Below are 21,266 nucleotides of genomic sequence, written 5' to 3'. Positions count from 1 at the left end.
CCTCTCATTCATAACAAGGAGTGGCATCTTCATGTATTTAGAACCTGTAATTCAAAGAAGGAACTTTGTTATAAAAGATATACACCACCGGTCCCAGCAAAGGCAAATTTGTTATGTTCAAGAAGTTGCAAAATAAAATCAGAAAACTGTTTCTGCAGCCTCTCATTCAAAGATGCTTCTCAGTATATGCAAATATAGGCAACTCACTAGAAGGGTCCATAACACAGGGCAGAAATGAACAATGTTTCATTAAATGAAAAACAAGCTAGGAAACATAATTTAATCATGTTGGAATGCCAATGTTCCAAATGTGTTTTGAAAAAAAATTGCACATGCAAAGGGGACAAAAAGGTGTTCACAAAAGGGAAATAACCAAATAAATTAATCCTAAATTAGTTTTATCACTTGACTGTCAAAACATTAAATGAGCACATTTCCAATCAGACCACAAGCTGAGGCAAGTGTTTGCTCCCTCTTATTGGCAGGAATATTCAGCGAAGGGATAGAAACCTTAGTTTCTGACTCTTAACCTGCACTATTTACTCTGGAGAGCAGCAAGAACAACTTCCATTTAAATAACATTTCAAACACAATCATCCTTTGATCCTTTAAAGATTTATCAAATAGAAATCCAATCTTAAGCCATATGAAGTGATATCTGGGCAATTAGAATATTATTATCACACATACCGAGGTACAGTGAAAAACTCACCTTGCATATCGTTCATATAGATCAATTCATTACACAGTGCATTGAGGTAGTACAAGGTAAAACAATACAGAATGCACAATAAAGTGCAACAGCTGCAGAGAAAGGACAGTGCAGATAGACAATAAAGGTGCAAGGTCATAACGAGGTAGATTGTGAGGTCAAGAGTCCATTTTATCATACCAGGGAACTGAACAATTGTGCATCTTAAAGTAGTAAAGGAAAGTAGAAAAGGGACTGCAGTTTAAGGAGGGAATTCCAGAAGTTAGAGCCTCAGCAGCTAAAGGCATAGCTGCCATTGGTAGATTCAATCAGGAACTTTCACATTGTACAATTAGAGAAGCCCAGATATATTGGTATCAAAGGACAGAGAGGAGAACCCATAAAAATATTTGAAAGCAAGAATCTTAAATCTAAAGTCAAAGTGTTGTTTAACTGGGTGCTGGTGTTTACTCATTAAGTGTAGGGGTGACAGATGAATGAGACATGGCAAGAGTTAGGACCCAGCAGATTTCTTGAATAGCCTCAGGTTTACAGTGAGTAGAATGAGATGAGAATGCAGGAGTACATTGGAATAGTTAAGTCTAGAAGTAACAAATATAGAGAGAGTTGTAGCAGCTGATGAGCAGAGGTGAAATTGAGCCACGTTATAGACATGGGGGTGGGAGGAGGGGGGTGTAAGTGATGGCACAGATATGGGAAGCAAAGACACAAACAGAAATGCTGGAAGAACTCAGCCAGTCAAGGAAAGGAGAATCTGTGGAAAGAAAGACCAGATAACATTTCAGTTCAGGAACCCTTCCTCAGAATCAGTTAACTGGTCTCTTTCCATAGATGCAGCTTGACTACCAGAGTTCTTCTGGCACTTCTGTTGGTGTTTCAGATTCCAGCATCAGCAGTTTTATTTGTTTTCCATTTCTGGGAAGCAAAGACGATGGCTTCCATATTCCCAATGTGTAGTTGAGGAAAATTTCTGTTCCTTCATTGTTGGATGTCGGACAAGCAATTTGAAAGCTGACGACGGTGGAAGGCTCAACATGGGTGTGGCCAGCACTTCTGTGGAAACTGACACTGTGTTTTCAGGTGACATTACCAAAGGGGCAGCATTTAGATGGGAAATGGGAGAGGGCCAAGAATAGATCCCTAGGGGATGCTAGGTGGCAAGTGAATGGGCAAGTGCTTGTGACAATCTGAAAGGCATGGATAGACAAGAAGGGAAACAGGTATGAATAATCCTATATATAATCTTTCACGGAATTGCCTTGGACATCATTCTTAACTACGATCAAGTGCAGAAGCCTGGTTAAAAGAGCAAAAGGCGAATAAAATTGACGTGGTGAGTAGAGAACAATGAATCTTGAAAACCTAGGGGGAAAGAAGGTGGCAAGTTTTTTTTAAAAACTGTTATTCGATTGAATTCTTCTCAAATTGAAGTAGCTATGGCAGCAGAAACAAGATCACAAAAAAGGAATGGAATACATATTGGAGAGGAAGGAATTCAACAGGACATGGATGGTCTTAAAACCATAGAACCATACAGCAGAAAACAGGCCCTTCGACCCACCATGTTGTGCCATCCATCAAACCACCCTCACACTATCTAACTCTTTCCTCCCGCATATCCCTCTATCTCACATTCCTCCATGTGCCTATCCAACAAACTCTTGAACCTGTCCAATGTATCTGCCTCCACCACCCCAGGTAGTGCATTCCATGCACCAACCACTCTCTGGGTGAAAAACCCCCCCTGACATCTCCCCTGAATCTCCCACCCATAACCTTAAAGCCATGCCCTCTCGTCTTGAGCATTGGTGCCCTGGGAAGGAGGCGCTGGCTTCCTCTCAATATTTTATATACCTCTATCATGTCTCCTCTCATCATCCTCCTTTCCAGTGAATAAAGCCCTAGCACCTTAAGCCTCTCACATTCCATACGCTCTAATCCAGGCAGCATCCTGGTAAATCTCCTCTGCACCCTCTCCAACGCCTCCACATCCTTCCTACAATGCGGCGACCAGAACTGAACATAGTACTCTAAGTGTGGTCTAACTACAGTTTTGTAAAGCTGCATCATCACTTCGCGGCTCTTAAACACAATCCCATGACTTATGGAAGCTAACATCCCATAGGCCTTCTTAACTGCTCTATCCACCTGTGAGGCAACTTTCAGTGAACTGTGAATATGAACCCCCAGATCCCTCTGTTCCTCTACACTGCCAAGTACCTTGCCATTTACCCTGTACTCTGCCTTGAAGTTTGTCCTTCCAAAGTGTACCACCTCACACTTCTCCGGATTGAACTCCATCTGCCACTTGTCAGCCCAGCTCTGCATCCTATCAATATCACTCTGTAAGCTCCGACAGCCCTCCACACTATCCACAACACCGCCGATCTTAGTGTCGTCCACAAACTTACTAACCCAGCCTTCCACCCCCTCATCGAAGTCATCTATAAATATCACAGAAAGTAGAGGTCCCAGAACCGATCCCTGAGGGACACCACTAGTCACTGCCCTCCAATCAGAGGGCACTCCTTCCACCACAACCCTCTGCTTTCTACAGGCAAGCCAATTCCTAATCCACACAGTAATTTCTCCAGTAATTTCTACTGTTACATGAAAACTCTCCTTTACTAAATCCAAATCCAGGGTGTGACTTAGAAATGTTAATGCCAAGAGCTTTGGGGCAACATAACCAGAAATGAACCTAATGCATCATGTGCAGCTTCTGTGGTTGGCCAAGGTCAATCTGTGCCCATCAGTTCTGAAGTCTGCAGTTTGAGCTAAGGATCCCCATCATCACAAAACCAGAAACCCAGAGTGAAAAAAAAAGAATTCTTACAAGCAATAATGACTGGCGAGCCTGCCTGTGCCTTATATTCCACAAGAGATTCTAGCTATGGTTACAGGCAGAGTATTATCAGATTACCAAACTACTACTAGTTACAGCTAAATTATCTGGGAACTACACCAGGTAAAACCATTTACAGATTATCAGCAAGATATTCTGTTGCGTATGAAAGGAACACTACTGTTATTACCACTGGTAATCAGTGTAATCTTTGTGGGTTGCTTTAAGTTACTGTTTGAATTAGAATTCCGCCCACCTCTGGGTTCACTTCAGTAAATCTCTCCCTCACTTTCGGTTTCCTTGCTCAAGCAACAGCTGTTTTGTAAAGCCATGAGGTTGGATACTCAACTGCAGGGGAGTGAGTTGATACACGGCAAATACAAGAACAGTAGCAGAAGCTACTTGTTCAAATATCCAAAAATATCTTCAACAAACTTTGCAAATCCTGGTATGAGTGATATCACTGAGGGCCTTTGCCACAAAGGATAGTGGAAATACAGAACACAGGTTCAAAAGGTCATGAAAAAGGTGAAGAGGTTTGTCTTGCCCTTTGTCCTGCAATTAATCCAATATCAATGACCTTACCTTTGTCCCTTCATGCTGGATGCAGTCACTTTTGACACCCTCTTATTGGGCTGAACCGAGCTGACTCACAGGTGGCAGTTTGGAAGGGACAGTTTTCAACTCAGGAGGACTACTCGGCATACATGGCCAAAACATGAAACTCTCAGACTTAAGGCCTAGCACTAGTGCATCCAACTGTCCATTCCATCACTGCATTTGCCATCAAGACACCATTGAAAAGTTCTAGGTGTACTTTGCATCCGATATCCAACTCATCTCCCAAGAGCATGGGCATTGCATGGTGACCTACTTAATCAAATCGGCAAAGAGCAGGCAAGTATTTATTCATTTTAATTTAAAAAGTAAAATAATTTCTTCAATTAAAAAATGAAATATTACTTAAGTAAATTTTATTCATTTTAATACCTCTATCAGAGCAATTTTTAAAAATAACTAAAAAATCCTTTTACAACCTTTGTTGCCAGCAGGCTTACTCGTGATAAAGTCTACTCTGCCCACCAGCTGCCCATTGGATGTGAAGGGTTGGCTCAGTCAGCCTCAGGCATCTGGAAAAGTAAGTGCAGGCTGGCAAATCTAGACAATGAATGGAGTCCAGGAAAATCTGGCCTTGCGTTAATTTTTTTTTTAAAACTATCAATTTTCCATTATACTGTTCCTTATACATTTCAACAATGCAGATTAAAGACAAACATTTTAAACTTTTTTTTTGAAGATATATTTAAGATACTTGTGTTTCCACATTCTAGTCTGCACCTTGGTGAATCTACACTTTTCTCTCAAAGCCCATCTTCACTGTGCTACGCAAACCCACTAATACATAGAGGACTCCAAATGAGGTTTTATTAAGATTTGATTACATTATATAACTGATGTCATTTGCCTGCTTGCACTGATTATATGGCACATAATTCAGGAGCAGACATTTCACAATGCTGTAGCAAACATTCTGCCTTCACCATGCAACTTACTAAATGGTCAATCATTTTAGAGCTTATGGGCTATTCTGCTTCAGAGTGCTTCCTGCCTGTCTACCTAAGCTACAACACAAGCCAAAAGTAATAATTGCAAGTAGCTGTCTTGATTCATTAATAAAACATTACATAAACAAAGAACTCTCTAGTTGGTAATTTACAGCTATTGGCATATGGCATGATTTTGCTAAATTAGGAATTGTTGAACTGTGTGTTTTAGATAAATGAACATATTAGCACATTGAAATGACAAAAAAATTACAGCATTAATTTGTAAAATGACAGTTCAAGAAAAATGTTTCTCATTCCTTTAAATGCTGTCACCATGCCTGCAGATGTACGTCATATTTTGTTCAGGTTTAAAGATATTTTATACTCTGCCCATTTCATATTTGATGAGATGTGATTGACTCCTAACTGCCTTCTGAAATAGCCCAGCAAGCTATTCAAAGGGAATTGAAGATGGACATTAATGCTAAACTTGCCAGTTAAATCCACATCCTCTGAATATTAAAAAATATCAAAAGGTCCTTAATGTTTATTTATCAACCTGTTAGCTAAGTTTTTGTACTTCCTATGTGGGCTAAAAGCATTTTTATCTGAAAAAAATGAACAAGCCCTCACCACCCACTTTCACCTAGTACCAATTCTTTTTGTGTACTTCACTCCCTCTTGGTCTATATCATATCACAGATATTCCTCTTGTTCTCTCCACCTCCAACCTCACCCCCCATCATTCCTTCTCTGCAATTTAAAACGTGCTTGATCCATCTTTTCCCAACTCTGATGATAGGTCCTCAATTGAAATGTTAACTCTGCTTTTCCTTTCACAGATGCTGCCCAACTTGCTCAGTACTTCCAGCATTTTCTGTTTCTTAGTCTTTCCTAGTCCCAATCCCTTGTCTTTTATTCTTTATTTTCCAATTTGGTAATGAGCCTCACTTAGTTTTACATTTATTCATTTACTCTCACATTCTCCTCCTCTTATTTCCAAGTAAATAATACTATGCTTTTATTCTTGATTGGACTGGAAATATGCTGATTTAGCAAGAGGTCCCAAATATATCCTTAAAAACATTTCTGTGTTCATCTTACACAGTATTTGTATTCCATTTTAATGTGGGATAGAGTCAAGATCACCCAACATTACCACCCTGATGTTACTGCAAAGCTCTGCAAAATTCCTGCAAATCTACGTCTCCAGCCTGTCTCAAAATTCTAAAGCACATCAAAAATTGTAGTTTCCTTCCCAATTCTCAATGTACTGTGCAAAATTTCTTATGTGACAACGGCAACTACATTTCTAAAAGCATTTCAGTGGCTGTAAGGCACACTGGGATGTCCAATGGACGTGAAAGATAACTGAGAACGAAAAAGACTTGCATTTATTTTCCCCCAACTGTCACAATCTTTCACTAATAATTCTCCCCACTCTACTATCTGTCCCATCTCATTATTTTGCAAATGTTGTAACCAGAAATATCCTATTATGCAAAAATCAAAAGCTCCAAATGCTGGAAATCAGAAATAAAAACAGAAAATATCAAAATACCCAGCAAGTCAGGCAGCACCTATGGAAATAGAGTTATTATTTCAAGTCAAAAGCTCTTTGCCAGAACAGGGAAAGAGAGAAAAACAAGTTGCAGAGAAGGTATCTGTATTAGAACTGGCTATTTCTGCTGCAAGTCACTCACCCATCTTTGATATTAGCTCAGTTTTTCTTTCTCCATTAGCACAGCCTGGTTCAGGATAGCCTGACCTGTTGGGCTTGCCAAACAGACCCACATTTCACAACATTTTACGCTCCTTTGTTTGCATATCATTCACTAACCTCCTCCATAAACTCATCAACTGTTACTTATCCCCATGGCAATTCTGGCCACAAATGGTCCACTTATACCATCTCTCCCTCTCACCATCACCTCTGCAATTTAATACTAACTTGTTTTCTTTCTTACTCAGTTCTGATGGTGGGTCCTCAACCTGAAAAGTTAACTGTTTCTCTTTCCACAAATGCCATTTGATCTACTAAGTCCAGCACTTTCTTATTACATTGTGTCCTGTTCAAGTCTTCATTATATTTGCCATATTTCTGTGCTCTCTTTCAATCTATTGCACAGTGAATTCAGATATTAAAGAACAGGAACCAAAGTAGGGATTTCAACTTCAAGCCTGCTGAGCTATTCAATTAGATCTCTGCTCATCTGCAACTCATTTCACCATCCAAGAGATAACCCTATGGTCTGAGTCAGCCTTAAATCACAATGCAAATATCCAACTCAAACCCACAGAAAAATGTAAACACTTAAATATATTGGAAGTCATTCATGAGTTTATAGACTGGAATTTTAATCTTGTGATGCAAACACTTCAACCTCACTCAGAACCTTTAAATTTGGTTAATCCCATGTAATATTCCACTGGCAGCCACCAATTTTTAATCCCTGCAACATGCTTTCCCAGGCATCCACTGTAATGCTGGGAGTGACAATACTTCTCAGTAAAATTAAGACGTAATTCAAACTATTATTACTGAGAAACTTTGTTGAAACTGCTTCTACTCTGACCAATGCTGGCAGAAATTCATTGTACATCACTACTTTTAAGGAAAGTAGGACAGTGATTTTTTTTTAAAAAAAGATAATGACTCTAATTAGAATTGAAATGAATCAAAAACAATTGCCATTTGAATGCAGCATCAGTGGATAATTGAGGACATCTGCCGTGGGCAAACAAGGCAGGGGATTTAGAGAAACATCAAGAAAAATTATGTTCCTAGAATCAGTTAACTATATAAAAGTGACCCTAGTCAGAAGCAAAATATCAGGGGTTACCACTAGTCTTCATTACTCCTTCAGTTCATCTGGTGCTGACACATTCACACGTTACAACTAAATTTAACTAGTCCAATGATCTCACTGTGCTGTCCATATTCTAAGTGCCCTTACCATTTACCTTTGACCAACCTGAATTCTCAAATTAGCAACACTCCGATTTTAAATTTCCCACCCTTCCTTTCAAATTCCTCTCTGGCCTCACCCCTCCCCATCTCTGCAACTTCCTCCAGCCACAAAAATCCTCAAATATCTGTGCTCCTTCAATTAAGGCCTCTTGTGCATTCTTGATTGCAGTCATTCAACTGCTAGTGACTGTGCTCCCGACTGTCAAGGACTTGTGGTCTGGGGTTCCCTCACAACCTCATCCTTTCTCTTCTCCTTTAAAATGCATCTTTAAACTTACTTCTTTCATGTTCTAATATTCCCTTGTGTGTTTTAATCAAATGTTGTTTGATACTGCTCATTTAAACATGTCACAAAGTTACATTATGTTAAAGGCACTAGATTTCCCAGAGATAGGTGTCATTTTTGTCCATCATTAACACCCCTTGAGGTGACAGTGTATATCGCTTTCTTGATCAGCTGCAGACCTTCTCATGAATGAACAGCTGAACTGTTCGGTTGGGAATTCCAGGATTTAAATCCATCATAATCAAAGAACACCGATCTATTTCCAAGTCAGAGTGGAGTGGAATTTGTCAGTACTGGTATACTCATGCATCTTCTGTGCTTCATTTTTTGGTGGTAGAGGTTACAGGCTTGCAAGGTGCTGACAGAGCAGCAATGGCAGGTCACTGCTGTGTACTTTGTAGATGGGACACACTGCAGCCATGGTGAAGGTAGTGAATGTTTAGAATCGTGCACAGGTGTCAATCCAGCAGGCTGCCTTACTCTGGTGTCAAGCTTCTAGATCATTGGAATTGCACTCATCCTAGCAAGTGACAAATATTCACTTCATTTTGACACTTATATTTTTAGCTGTGCCACATTTGGGAGGGACAACACAAATCTGTTTAATCAAATTAACTTATTCACACTGGTACAGCCTGTAAGAACTATTCAATGTTTCCAACATGCAGGACAGTGCCAATGATTCATCAATCCTCATTTCAGTTTCATTAATAGTTTTATTCAAATGTATTTCAGGTCTTTATACAGGGCTGTTGGCAACAACTGTCCCTTTCAATTCAATTGCTAAATTGGCCACGTGCCCAATCATCATCGTGATCAGCTTTCTCAAAATAAGCAGTATTATCACCCCAAAATGGTCATTAGGGGATGCTGGAAAACAGGTCATCTAATAGTGAGCACAAGAGTGTCAGGTGAACACAGCATCATTATAATCCACCTGTAAAAGGTGTCATGGGGAAGGATAGAAGAGAGTAATGAACAGGTTAAAGTGAACGAACATCCTACAATAAATGGTATTGGCTTGTGTAGCTATGAATCAGCTGTGTGCAGGTCAATACTCCTAGTGAAAAAAAAAAGTCATATCTATCATTTTTCTCCTTCTAGGTTAGTTCATGGTGAATATACACAAAGGCCCTTTAGTTTAACAATTAATCATGCTTAATACTGCCATCTCATTAACTAATCTTAAGCAATTACATAAACTTCACTTTCTTAAATGTAAATGCATTTTGTGCTAATGCAAAGTCCAACTTTTAATATGCACAACATATGTAACAGCAGACCTCAAAACACATTAGAGCAAATTATCTTGGATGGATGCAAAGCTATGAAGGAGTAAAAATTCCTCGAGATGGGGCAGTGTTAGGTGTGTTAATCAGAATAAATTTCCATACTGGAAGAAAGAAAATACAAAATTACAGAAACCAGAACATTTCCAAATTTTAAAAAATATCGTAATCAATCATATAAAGACAAACACAGATTCTCCTAATGCTCAGGTTGATAATATAGTCAGGTTCTGAGAGTCTGGTGTCAGGCATGTGAATGACAAGGTCAGCCTATTGATTAAGGTCTGCCCAGAGATTAATTAGGACCTCAATGCTGGGGATATTGTCCTTTCAGTGTATTTACAGAAATCACTAATGGCAGTTCTTCTCCAGTGCTGTGAGGTGCCAGTTGTATTAGTCCATATCTCAAACACAGGGCCATGGGGATCACTATTCCCTGGTGGAGCATGACCCTTGTGCCTGGTTTTAGGGCATCTTCAAACACCCTTCCTCAGATGGTCAAAGGCTGAGCTTGCACAATGAAGGCGATGGTGAATTTCATCAGAGTCTGCCTTCATTGAGAGGTGGTTCCCGAGGCAAGAGAAAAACTCATGTTTATGTCAGTCCTCTCATTCCAGTTAATTCCTGGAATGAGGGAGTTGTCCTATCAAAAGTTTAGAAGAAAGAAGGGTGACCTTATTCAAAAATGTACCTATTATCAGAGGGCAGTGTTGCACAGCATAGGGCTAGCTAGTAGACCTATGTTTTACAACTCTTAACTGCAAAGCTCATTCTGTCATACACTTAAGTGAACAAGCCAAAGATGATTTGGATGTCAACCTCTGAACATGCAAATATTGCTTTTGTACCAAAGTTCGGTGACCAAGGTCATAGCATCATGGAAACAGGACCTTCTGCCCATCACATCCATGCCAACCATAAAGTACCCAGGAATGTTTCTGTTATTTACAAGAATATGTAGCCTTCTATTCAAGTGCTTGTCTAGACCCCTGAAGTCTCCACTACCCACTCAGGCAGTGCACTCCAGATTCCAACCACACGCAGGGTGAAATAAAAAAGGATCTTCCCAGATTCCCTCTAAACTTCCCGCACATTACCTTAAACCTATGTCCTCTGATTTTAGACACTTCTGCTATGGAGACAAGCTTCCTACTATCTACCCATCTCTGTCCCTCATTATTTTGCACGTCTCCAACACAGTCCCCCTTAGCTCCTCCAATCCAAGAGAAGCAAACCCAGCCCATCCAGTCTCTCCTCATAACTAAAATGCTCTATCACTATGTCCTACTCTGGTTAGTCTTTCCAAAATTCTCAACTTCACACTTGTCAGGGTTTCATCTGCCCATCTTATTAACTGATCAATATCATCCCGCAGTTTAACATGATTCTCCTTACTATCACTGTTTTTTCCTGTCACCTGTAAACTTACTAATCATACCCTGACATTCACATCCAAATTGTTAAAGTATGTATAACAAACAAGAAGGATCCCAGTACCAATCCCTGCAGTATGACACTGGCCACCAGCTACCAACCACAAAACCACATGGAACCTTGTCACAGGCCTTACTCAAGTCCATGCGGAGTACATCAACTGCACTGCCTTCAAAGCACTTTACTTCTTCTGGAAAAATTCAGTCTCTCCCTAATAAAGCCATGGTGACCATCTTTGATAATTTACTACAAACCCACTGACTCCCACAGTTAGCTCAACCACACCTCCTTCCACCCCATCACTTGCAAGGACACAGTTCCTTTTTCTCACTTCCTCCATCTCTGCCTCATCTGTTCTCAAGGCTTTCTACTCCAGGACATCTGAGATATCCTCCTTTTTCAGAAAACGGGGCTTCTCCCCCACTGTTATTTATGGACCCCTCACCCACATCTCCTCTATTTGCTGCATCTGCCCTTCCCTTCTCCCATTCCTCCCTCCACTGAGGCAGAACAGGGATAGCGTTTCCCTGGTCCTCACCTACCACGCCACCAGACCACACATCCACATATCATTCTTCGCAACTTCTACCAACTGCAACAGGATTCCACCACCAACCATGTCTACCCCCAGTCTCATGACTCCCTGGTCCACTCATCCCTCCCCACCATTCCCCTCCCTAGGCACTCTCCCCATAACTGCAAGAGGTATAACACCTATCCCTACATCTCATCCCTCATCATCATCCAGGGCCCTAAACAGCCCTTCCAGTTGAGGAAGTGTTTAATGTGCAAATTTCCCAGTATTGATTTATTGCATCTAGTGCTCCTATTGTGGTCTCCTCTACATATTCTGCCTGGACAGCCTACAACCTGGCGGCATTAACATTGAATTCTCCATCTTCTGATAACTACTACTCCTCTGTCCCTTTTCTCTCTCCTCCTGATCCACCTGGCCCCCATCATCTCTCCTTTCCCTACCACACTCTAACCTATCTGCCCATCACCCACACACTCCTCCCATTGGTTCCCTTCCCCTCCCTTTATTCCAGGCTCCACCTTGCGTCTCCCATCAGATTCCATCTTCTTCAGCCCTTTGTCACTTCCACCTACCAGCTTCTGACAGCATTCCCACTCCCTATTTGCCTATTGACCCTCCCCCCCCCCCGCCCCCAATCTGGATCAAGCTGGACCTGCCAGCTCTTGCTCCACCCCTTCCCTCCACCTTTTTATGCTGGCTATCTCCCTTCATTCAGTCCAGATGAAGGGTCTTGACCCAACATGTTGGCTATCCATTTCTCTCCATAGATGCTGCCCGACCCGCTGAGTTCCCCCAGCATTTTCTGTTGCTCCACATTCTAGCACCTAGTCTCATGTCTCCATCTTTGATTAATCCCTGCCTTTCCAAGTGTAGATTAAACCTGTCCTTCAATTTCTTCCAATAACTTCCCTTGCAATGTCCTTGCAACACACACAAAATGCTGGAGGAACTCAGCAGATCAGGCGGCATCTACAGAGGGAAATGAACAGTCAACGTTTCGGGTCGAGACCCTTCATCAGGACTGAAAAGGAAGAGGGAAGAAGCCAGAATAAAAAGGTAGTGGGGGGCGGGAAGAGCACAAGTTGGCAGGTGATAGGCGAGTCCAGGTGAGAGGGGCAAGGTAGGTGGGTGGAGGAGGGGGATGAAAGGGAGTGATGTAAGAAGCTGAGGGGTGATAGGTCTTGGCTCTGCAGTGCAGACTGCATAGGTTGACCAGTTTGCCCATTTGTTCTACAGATAGTTCCCATTTTAGTTTGAAGCATGTAAATGAGGAGCAGCATCACAATGAGAAACCACGTCCTTCTCTTTCCAGATATGGAAGATGAAGTAGTGAATTTGTGACTGAAATTTTAGAATATCATTGGGGATATTGTCTGCTTCCAGGGACCGATTGTGATGACAAGAGTTACAGGCTTCAGCATGAAGTAGACTCTATGGTAAAATGAACACAGAAGATGAACTTCTATGTGGTGAAGTATGAAGAAATATATTTAGGGCAAACAAATGATAAAGAGTATAATATAAGTGGCATGATTTTGAAAAGTGCAGGTGAATAGATTCCAGTAGTAAAGGGCGTGACTTAGAAACATGGGCAAGCAATGCAGCAGTGGAATTATGCAGTCTTTGTGATTGATGATACATGGGATTTGAAGCTCTGCATGGAATAAGATCGCAAGACTTTTCTAGGGTCTATCTCAGCTGAAGCAAGTGATGAATGAGTTGCAAAAGAGCATTATTTGTCAGAGGCTGAAAAGCAAAGTCTACAAAGGGCATCTGCTCTGCAGCCATTTAAGGTCCTGAGTTGTTTAGGAGCATCTGCAGAAGTTGCTGGGTTTTCTTTTAAGTTAGCAGCATTGCTGAAAATTGGAATTACCAGGCTAACCACATTGCCACATGCAGATACAATTTTTAGTTCTGTTACATATTGTGACAAGCAGCTATTTTTCACCTCCAGGTGCTGACTGAGACATGTCTCCTTCTATCATGTTTTTATTTCAGAACTTTCACTTCCTCAGCCTCCACTTGTAAACACAGCACGTGGATGTTGGTAGGCTGGAAAAGCTAGACATTTCATAACGGAAGATTATGCCACATCTATAGAATTAGATGACTGAAAACAAGAGCTTAGCTGCATGATAGTTTAAAAAAAAATTATGGAAACTGGTATTTCTTGATTATTTCGGGTTTCCCCCCCAAATCACTTTTTGTGAGAAGCAGCCATTTGGCAATGTCATATGAACATCATAACATCCACTAAAATCCACAATCACATCCCTTTCAAATGCAGATGTAAAAGGTTGCTTTTTGAACTTAAAAACACTTGAAAACTGTTCTCCTCAAACTCTTTTTGGAATGTGGAAAATAGTAAGATAGATTCTATTTATTTTTGGTAAAGAAAATTCTCTGGATTTAGGTATTATTTGCAAAGCTCACTCCTGGTTGCCTTGAGAATGTGATGGCTGACAACCTTAAATCTACTGTCACGAACCAGCAACAAAAGAAACACACTGAGCATGATTCAGTGTTAAAAACTATTTTATTAATCACTACTTATGATAATATGAAAAATAAAAGTAAAAATGTTAGTATGTTAGAATTCAAAAATGTTAAACCTTGAACGTTTACCCCAAAACTAAACTCTTTGTGTGTGTGTGACAAAGTCCAAAACTCCCAGTTCAGGAATGGTTCTTAAAGTTCAGTTCCGCAAGCCATAAGGTGAAACATGAGCAAGGGCTTCTTCAACAACCACCGTTGTCTTAAGATAAGACGTAGATGTAGAGAACATAGGGAGAGTAAATACGAAATCCAAATGTTCCATGATGGAACCCCAAACGACACTTCAGCGTTTACTCGGTAGTGACTTCCTCACCCCGAAAAGCATCCGAATCGTGGTCGTCCACACACAAATACCTGTTTCCTTCTACAGGTCAGCAACAAAGTGAACTCCACCGGATTACTTCCAACTTCCATACATGGATTTCAGTAGCAAACACAGTTATTGTTTCTCATCCATCGATAGAGAAAACAAGCAGGCTGGTGTCTCTCTCCCTTCTCTCTCTCTATCTCCTTCTTCTTCTTCAACAACGTCATTACGTCCTTTATCTTCTATTGACGTAAGCACGCCCCACACACACATACACACACTCTTTATCTTAAAGGGACTTTCACTGAGTCCGTAACACTACTAACAGTAGTTCTGGTACACTTCAAAGGATGGATAAGAACCACGTGGCTGTATCTTCCTGTCAAACACACCAGACACACTGAGCAAAATAAGTTCCTCCCTAAAGTGACCAATTTCTTCTTTTATAATAATCCAAGAACTTCTGGTGACTGTTACCGAGATCAGCATTTTATTTTGTATGTTTTGTAGAAGGAAATTTAAGTTCTCGAACTGCCATAGTGCAATTTGAATTCTGGTTCTCTGGATTATTAGTCCAGGCCTATGGATTCTCTAGAATTATAACCACAACTGTGTACCACTTAAATTTAACCACTCATTACATGTGCCGTCATACTTTTGGGAAGAGCAGTCAGTGTTGCCGACTCTCAGTCACTTGGAGTGCAGTATTACCAAAAGATAAACATGACTTGCTGGAAAGTGCAGAGAAGGATAGATTCTCAACTCCCACTGGTCACTAAATGCAGCAAATTGATTTGGTACATATCTAGCAAAGTCACTTAAGGACACCAAGTACCACTTCTGTTTTTTGACACGTCCAGCTTTTTACAGGGATTGCGAGCTATACTGCACATACTGCTTCAAAAGTGTTCAACCACTCATGCAGATTCGTGGGTCTTGAATGAAATAGCTCACCTCTGTGTAGATTTATGTAGGTCTAGATAATTCTTGCCTCACCCAGCCATGCAAAAGTTTTGTCTAGGCTATATTATATGCCCAGTCAAGCAGTGCATTCCAGATACCAACCACAGTGGAAAAAAAATCCTCAGATCCCCTCGAAACCCTCCTGTCCCTTATCTTAAACATGTCCTATAGTTTGAGGCCTCTGCTATGGGGGAAAAAATTCTTATCTACCTTGTCTATGCCCCTCACAATTTTGTATTCCTCATTCAGATACCCCCTTGGTCTCCTCTACTCTAAGGAAAACAAACCCAGCCTACCATGTCTCTCCTCATAACCTATATACTCCATCCCAGGCAACAAGCCATCAAATCTCCTCTGCACCCTCTCTAGGTTTTCTATTGTGTCACTACAGAATTGCACACAGTAGTGCAGCTATAGAACAATACAGCACAATACAGGCCCTTCGGCCCACCATGTTGTGTCGACCTTTAAACCACACCTAAGACTATCTAACCCCTTCCTCCCACATATCCCCCTATTTTAAATTCCTCCATATGCTTATCTAACAATCTCTTGAACTTGACCAACGTACCTGCCTCCAACACTACCCCAGGCAGCACATTCCATGCACCAACCACTCTCTGGGTGAAAAACCTTCCTCTGATATCTCCCTTGAATTTCCCACCCATTACTTTAAAGCCATGCCCTCTTGTATTGAGCATTGGTACCCTGGGAAAGAGGCACTGGCTATCTACTCTATCTATTCCTCTTAATATTTTGTATATTGCTATCATGTCTCCCCTCATCCTCCTCCTCTCCAAAGCGTAAAGCCCTAGCTCCCTTAGTCTCTCCTCATAATCCATACTCTCCAAACCAGGCAGCATCTTGGTAAATCTCCTCTGCACCCTTTCCGACGCTTCCACATCCTTCCTATAATGAGGTGACCAGAACTGGATACACAGTATTCCAAGTGTGGTCTAACCAGAGTATTGTAGAGCTGCATCATTACCTCGCAGCTCTTAAACTCGATCCCACGACTTAGGAAAGCTAACATCCCATAAGCTTTCCTAACAACCCTATCCACCTCTGAGGTAACAATCTGTGGCTAATCAATCTTTTATAAAATTGCACCCTCCCTGCTCTTACATCCTATACTCCAGCTAATGAAGGCACATATCCTTGCTTCACCACCTTATGGACCAGCACTGTCACTTTCAGGGATTCCTAGACTTGTACACCAATGTCCTTCTGTTCCTCTATACTCTGTAGGGCCCCACCTTTCATTGTACGATGCACCCTTATTAGTCCTCCCAAAATGCATCACCTCACACTCCATCAGGATTAAACTCCATCTGCTCTTGCTCTGATATCTTAACAACTGATCAATATTATCTTAAAATCAAAGACTCCCCTCCTTACTATCAACATCACCACCAATGCCTGTGTCATCTGCAAAATTTCTACTCATACTTCTGATATTTATATTAAAATCATTACCGTGTATAACAAACAGCAAGGGTCCCAGCACCAACCCTTTGGAACACCATAGTCACAGGGATCCAATCAAAACACAACCCCCAACTATCACCTTCTACCTCCTATTACCAAGTCAATTTTAGATCAAATTTAGAAACTTGCCTTGGATTCCATGGGCTCTAACCTTTTGGACTAGTTTCCTAGGTGGGACCTTGCCAACAACCTTATTGAAATCCATGTAGACTACATCAATTGCAATACATTATGTCACCTCTTCAAAAAAATTCAATCAAATTGGTCAGTACGATCTCCCCGTAACTGTCATCAAACAACCCCTGGCTTTCCAAGTGTAGATTAATCCTGTCCCTCAGATTCTTTTCCCCCATTAACTTCCCTATCACAGTGATAAAGAGGAATCACAGCTTGAGTTATGATGTTTGCTTTGTTGCTGAGAGCTTTCACTGGTAAAGGCCTTGATCAAACAGAAACACAAATCTTAATTAATGCAGAGCAAGAATCTGATTTACACAAGCGACTTGCAGCAACTCCCTTGTCCTAGATTCCTGCTTATCGCTGTCCACATTCATACATCTTGGAATATTAGTGGATGAGAATAGGATCAAATCCCTCTGGACTTAAATAGTTTACTGCATCATTAAGACTCTCATGAAAAATGGCCAAGTAAGCAAGATATAGTTACAATTTCAAACACCATTTAAAAACTGGGTGGATAGCAAAGTTATAAAGACAAAATTCAATTGCCAGCTTAGATACAAGATACAATGGCTCTGAAGGTTACTTGAGGAGATCAAGCACCACTTTTGGTTTTCATGGAACATGAAACTTACAATAACAGTGAACAAACAATCTATACATGATTTTCATTTTTTAAACAAATAGGCAAAATGATTAAAAAAACATGAACAATATCAAGCAGAGCAAATGTTTCTTGTTTTTTAAACGACTATCATTAGTATGAAATTAAAGCTGTACAAATCTTTGAGGAAATCAGCATTTGGGAATGTGATTACCTCAATAGCCCTGATAAATAGTTAAGTAATATTCACATCACAAAGCCTTTAGTGATCATTTGTGTGGTAGCTTAACAAACCTGGGATATTCCTAGCTTGTAAGAACGTTTGCCAAAATCTGTAAACACTTGGGCATATACAGTTAATCCCTTTAATAAGTCTTAGAAAATTAAGCTATACCAATTTCTAGCAAGTGGAAGGCCGACAGACGTGAATGGAATGGTCTGCTTCTAAATCAATGTTAAAGACTATTAAATCAATTCCTTATTGTGTCTTTATTCTTTAAATGAACACAAATAACTTCCCTGAAAATGTTCTCAAGTTTGCGAAACTAGCAGGAGATGGAAGATTGGCTTAGAACTCAAATGCCCATTAGTGCCCATTACAGGATAATTAATTGGTGATTGCGATGAAATAAAGATTTTTAACACATATACACAATACAGAATTTAGTTTCATTATTTTACATCATAAATAGCTTGCTCATTTCTGTACCAATTATATTTTAATGCCTTAAGATAACAATTCCAGTCTTCAGTTAAGTTGTACATTTGTAACATAGCCCATAACCCAAGGATTCATAGAAATTGCTTCTTCAACTCATTTGTCTATTCGTTTTTCTTTTCATCCTTTCAGAATTATTAAAGACAAACATACCTTCTTTCAATGCTTTATCCATTGTGGGAAAGAACTACTCTTCGTGTGGGCATAGGTTCAGATGAAGTGCTTGACAAGCGGCCCTGAAATTGAACATTTAAACATAATGATCTTGATGATTTTGAACATATGACTTTGCGGTGGGGGTGGGCTGGGGAGAGGATGCAGTTTAAGTAAAGAGTGTACAAAGTATTCACAGAGATCAACAGAGCGGTCTAAGTAAAGATGGCAAATTTGTTTGGTCACATTCCAATGGTGTTAATCATTGGCCACCCAACACATCCATCCTCATGGCATACCACCACCAATTGGAAAGCCAACACACTCAACTGAGTGATTTGTTATTTCAGACAGTATTATTCCCCCAACCACTTATTTTATAACTAATAAATGAAAAAGTGTTCAAGACTAATGAAAAGGAAAGGAATGCTGTGATTATTCGTCAAGGTTACTTGTGACATTGCCTTGGAAATTAATCGCCATTTCCCAGAGATTCATAAACAAGCCTAGAAGGTTGGCAACTTTTTTTAAAATCTGTCAATTTCTGGTTGACAGTGGTTTCTGTATTTTTTTTACTTCAGCCACTCTGGTTTTGCATTCGCACTACTCTTAAATGATGTGAAGCATTATTTGTTCTTGGATCAAAAGAAACCCTTTGGAGATACAGGATACTCAATGTATTCCTTTGGGGAATTTGATAATTTCAGTTCTTAGGTTTCTGAAGTTGGTCTGGAACTATCATAAAAGAAAAACCTCACAGTTTTAGTAGAATTATAATAAAAATGTTATTATACAAATATATAGAATGCTACTCTTAAATATACTCTACTCGTAAGTTCTACAATGGATAGAATCAAAAAGGACGACACATTACATCTTGGATTTCAGTCATAAAATTGCCAGAAAAATCATCACAGATTGAATTGATTAACTAACAAGCCACTGAAATGAGGGAACAAACAAGCCATTCTGTTCACTATCCTTTCAATAAGCACAATTATGAAATCACTCCCTCATTCAACTGACAAGTCCTAAACTTGTATCTGTAAAGGAATAACAGTAAATTAACCAAATTAGATGACTTCAACATTTGAAATCCAAACAGACAGCTTCCTACTAAGTTTGGATATACTTAGTACTATTAATGGCAGTTTGACTTTTGTTCATATATTTTCAATTCAACAGCTTATACTTTAACAAAAATTGTTATCATTTTCTTTGTGCACTTGCCCCTTAGACAAAGGATCAATTGCGGAGGCGAAAGTAGATGATCAAGTCACTTCATTAAAAGCCTTTCTTTAACACGTACGAGACATATTTTAAAAATCCCAAGTTCAAATCTAATTATGTTGTAAAATGGAGTACAAGCCTAGTAAGTATCATTGCCAACAAAGTGACCATAAAAGCTGCTTATCTGCATGAACTCTTTGGTGTACATGATACATTTAGAAAGCAAATTTACCTCTTCAGACAAGTCTGGCCAACATGCAACTCCATTCCATATTACCTTAGACAGTTTCAGTTTAATCAAACATTAATTGTTTCTCTCTCCATAGATGCTGCCTGACCTGCTGAGAGCTTGTAGTATTTTCTATTATTCTTTCCATTCTTATTTGTTGAGGGAAGATCTGCTCCTGCAACCATTTGGGAGGTGGCACAACATAGACAAATCAGAGTCCATGCTGGTGACAGTATTTTAAAGTCACATGACTACAAATGAAAACATTAGGCATGGAACTAAACAATACTTTTCTGGAAAAATAACTGCCTTCAGCTCCTGAGGTGCTGAAACACAAAAGAGAGAAATTCCAAGAATATTAGTGCATAGAAAGTGAATCTCTCTCCTTGTCCATTTGAGGTTGATAATGAAAAACTGCAGGACATTGCTCTAACGTTTCAAGGCACATATGCCACACAAACAACATCAGATTGTAATACAGTGTTCCTTAAATAACTCAGACATACATAATTGATGGCTCTCTGCAGTTCAGAACTGCATCATGCCACTTAGAAATCAGAAAAAAATAAAAGACCATTAATATATAACCAAATTCAAGTTTGACAGTACAACCCCAAGAAATACACCTTATTATAATTTACAAGTACTTAAGACAAAAGCTTGAAAGGATTCCCAACTCTCATCTCTGCAATCCAACCATGTTAACATGGTTTTAGATTCAAGATCTATACTGGCAACCTTATCATAAGCTAAGTGCAAATCACTTGTATATGTAGCATATGCTGCAACATCAGCACTTTGAATATAGTCTGTAGGTGGTACTTAAAGTTCTCTTTATGCATCTTTGATTCACAAGCAGAGATCTCAGACTCAGTCAAGACAACAAGAAAAGCAGGGGTAACTGGAGGGGGCAAATGTAACATAAACTGAGCAGATTATTTCAAGTGATCTTCCAAGTTTAATTACGCCAAAGGAAACAGTAGCATGAAAGCAGTTTGACTCCCACACGTTTACTCAGTTAACTATGGTACACAAAGGTTGGGGCGGGGATGGTTAAATCAGAGGTTTGGAGCCAAATTTAAAATTTTTTATTTAAAGTCCCTTCCAAATACACCTGTACACCATGTGTGTACCATAATGTGTTTAGTGATTATTGGGTATACCAGAGCCCTTGCTGCAGGAATCAGACAGTTAAGAGGCTTTCATGGAAGAGTAA

At 40.0% G+C, this 21,266-nt stretch overlaps 1 protein-coding gene across 3 annotated transcripts in view; it reads right to left on the bottom strand.

Annotated features, from left to right (window-relative positions):
* Nucleotides 1-21,266, bottom strand: part of snx25 (sorting nexin 25) — a 208,500-nt gene that overhangs the window by 148,617 nt on the left and 38,617 nt on the right. For all 3 annotated transcript variants that reach the window (XM_052020395.1, XM_052020394.1, XM_052020393.1), the window contains one exon: nucleotides 18,592-18,674. In XM_052020395.1, coding sequence (XP_051876355.1) covers nucleotides 18,592-18,613 — 22 coding nt within the window. In that variant the 5' untranslated portion in view covers nucleotides 18,614-18,674. The remainder of the gene's footprint in view (nucleotides 1-18,591; nucleotides 18,675-21,266) is intronic.

This window comes from Pristis pectinata, chromosome 7, assembly GCF_009764475.1.
Source record: "Pristis pectinata isolate sPriPec2 chromosome 7, sPriPec2.1.pri, whole genome shotgun sequence".
NCBI classification, from domain to species: domain Eukaryota; kingdom Metazoa; phylum Chordata; class Chondrichthyes; order Rhinopristiformes; family Pristidae; genus Pristis; species Pristis pectinata.
This window is presented reverse-complemented; position numbering and strand designations above follow the sequence as displayed.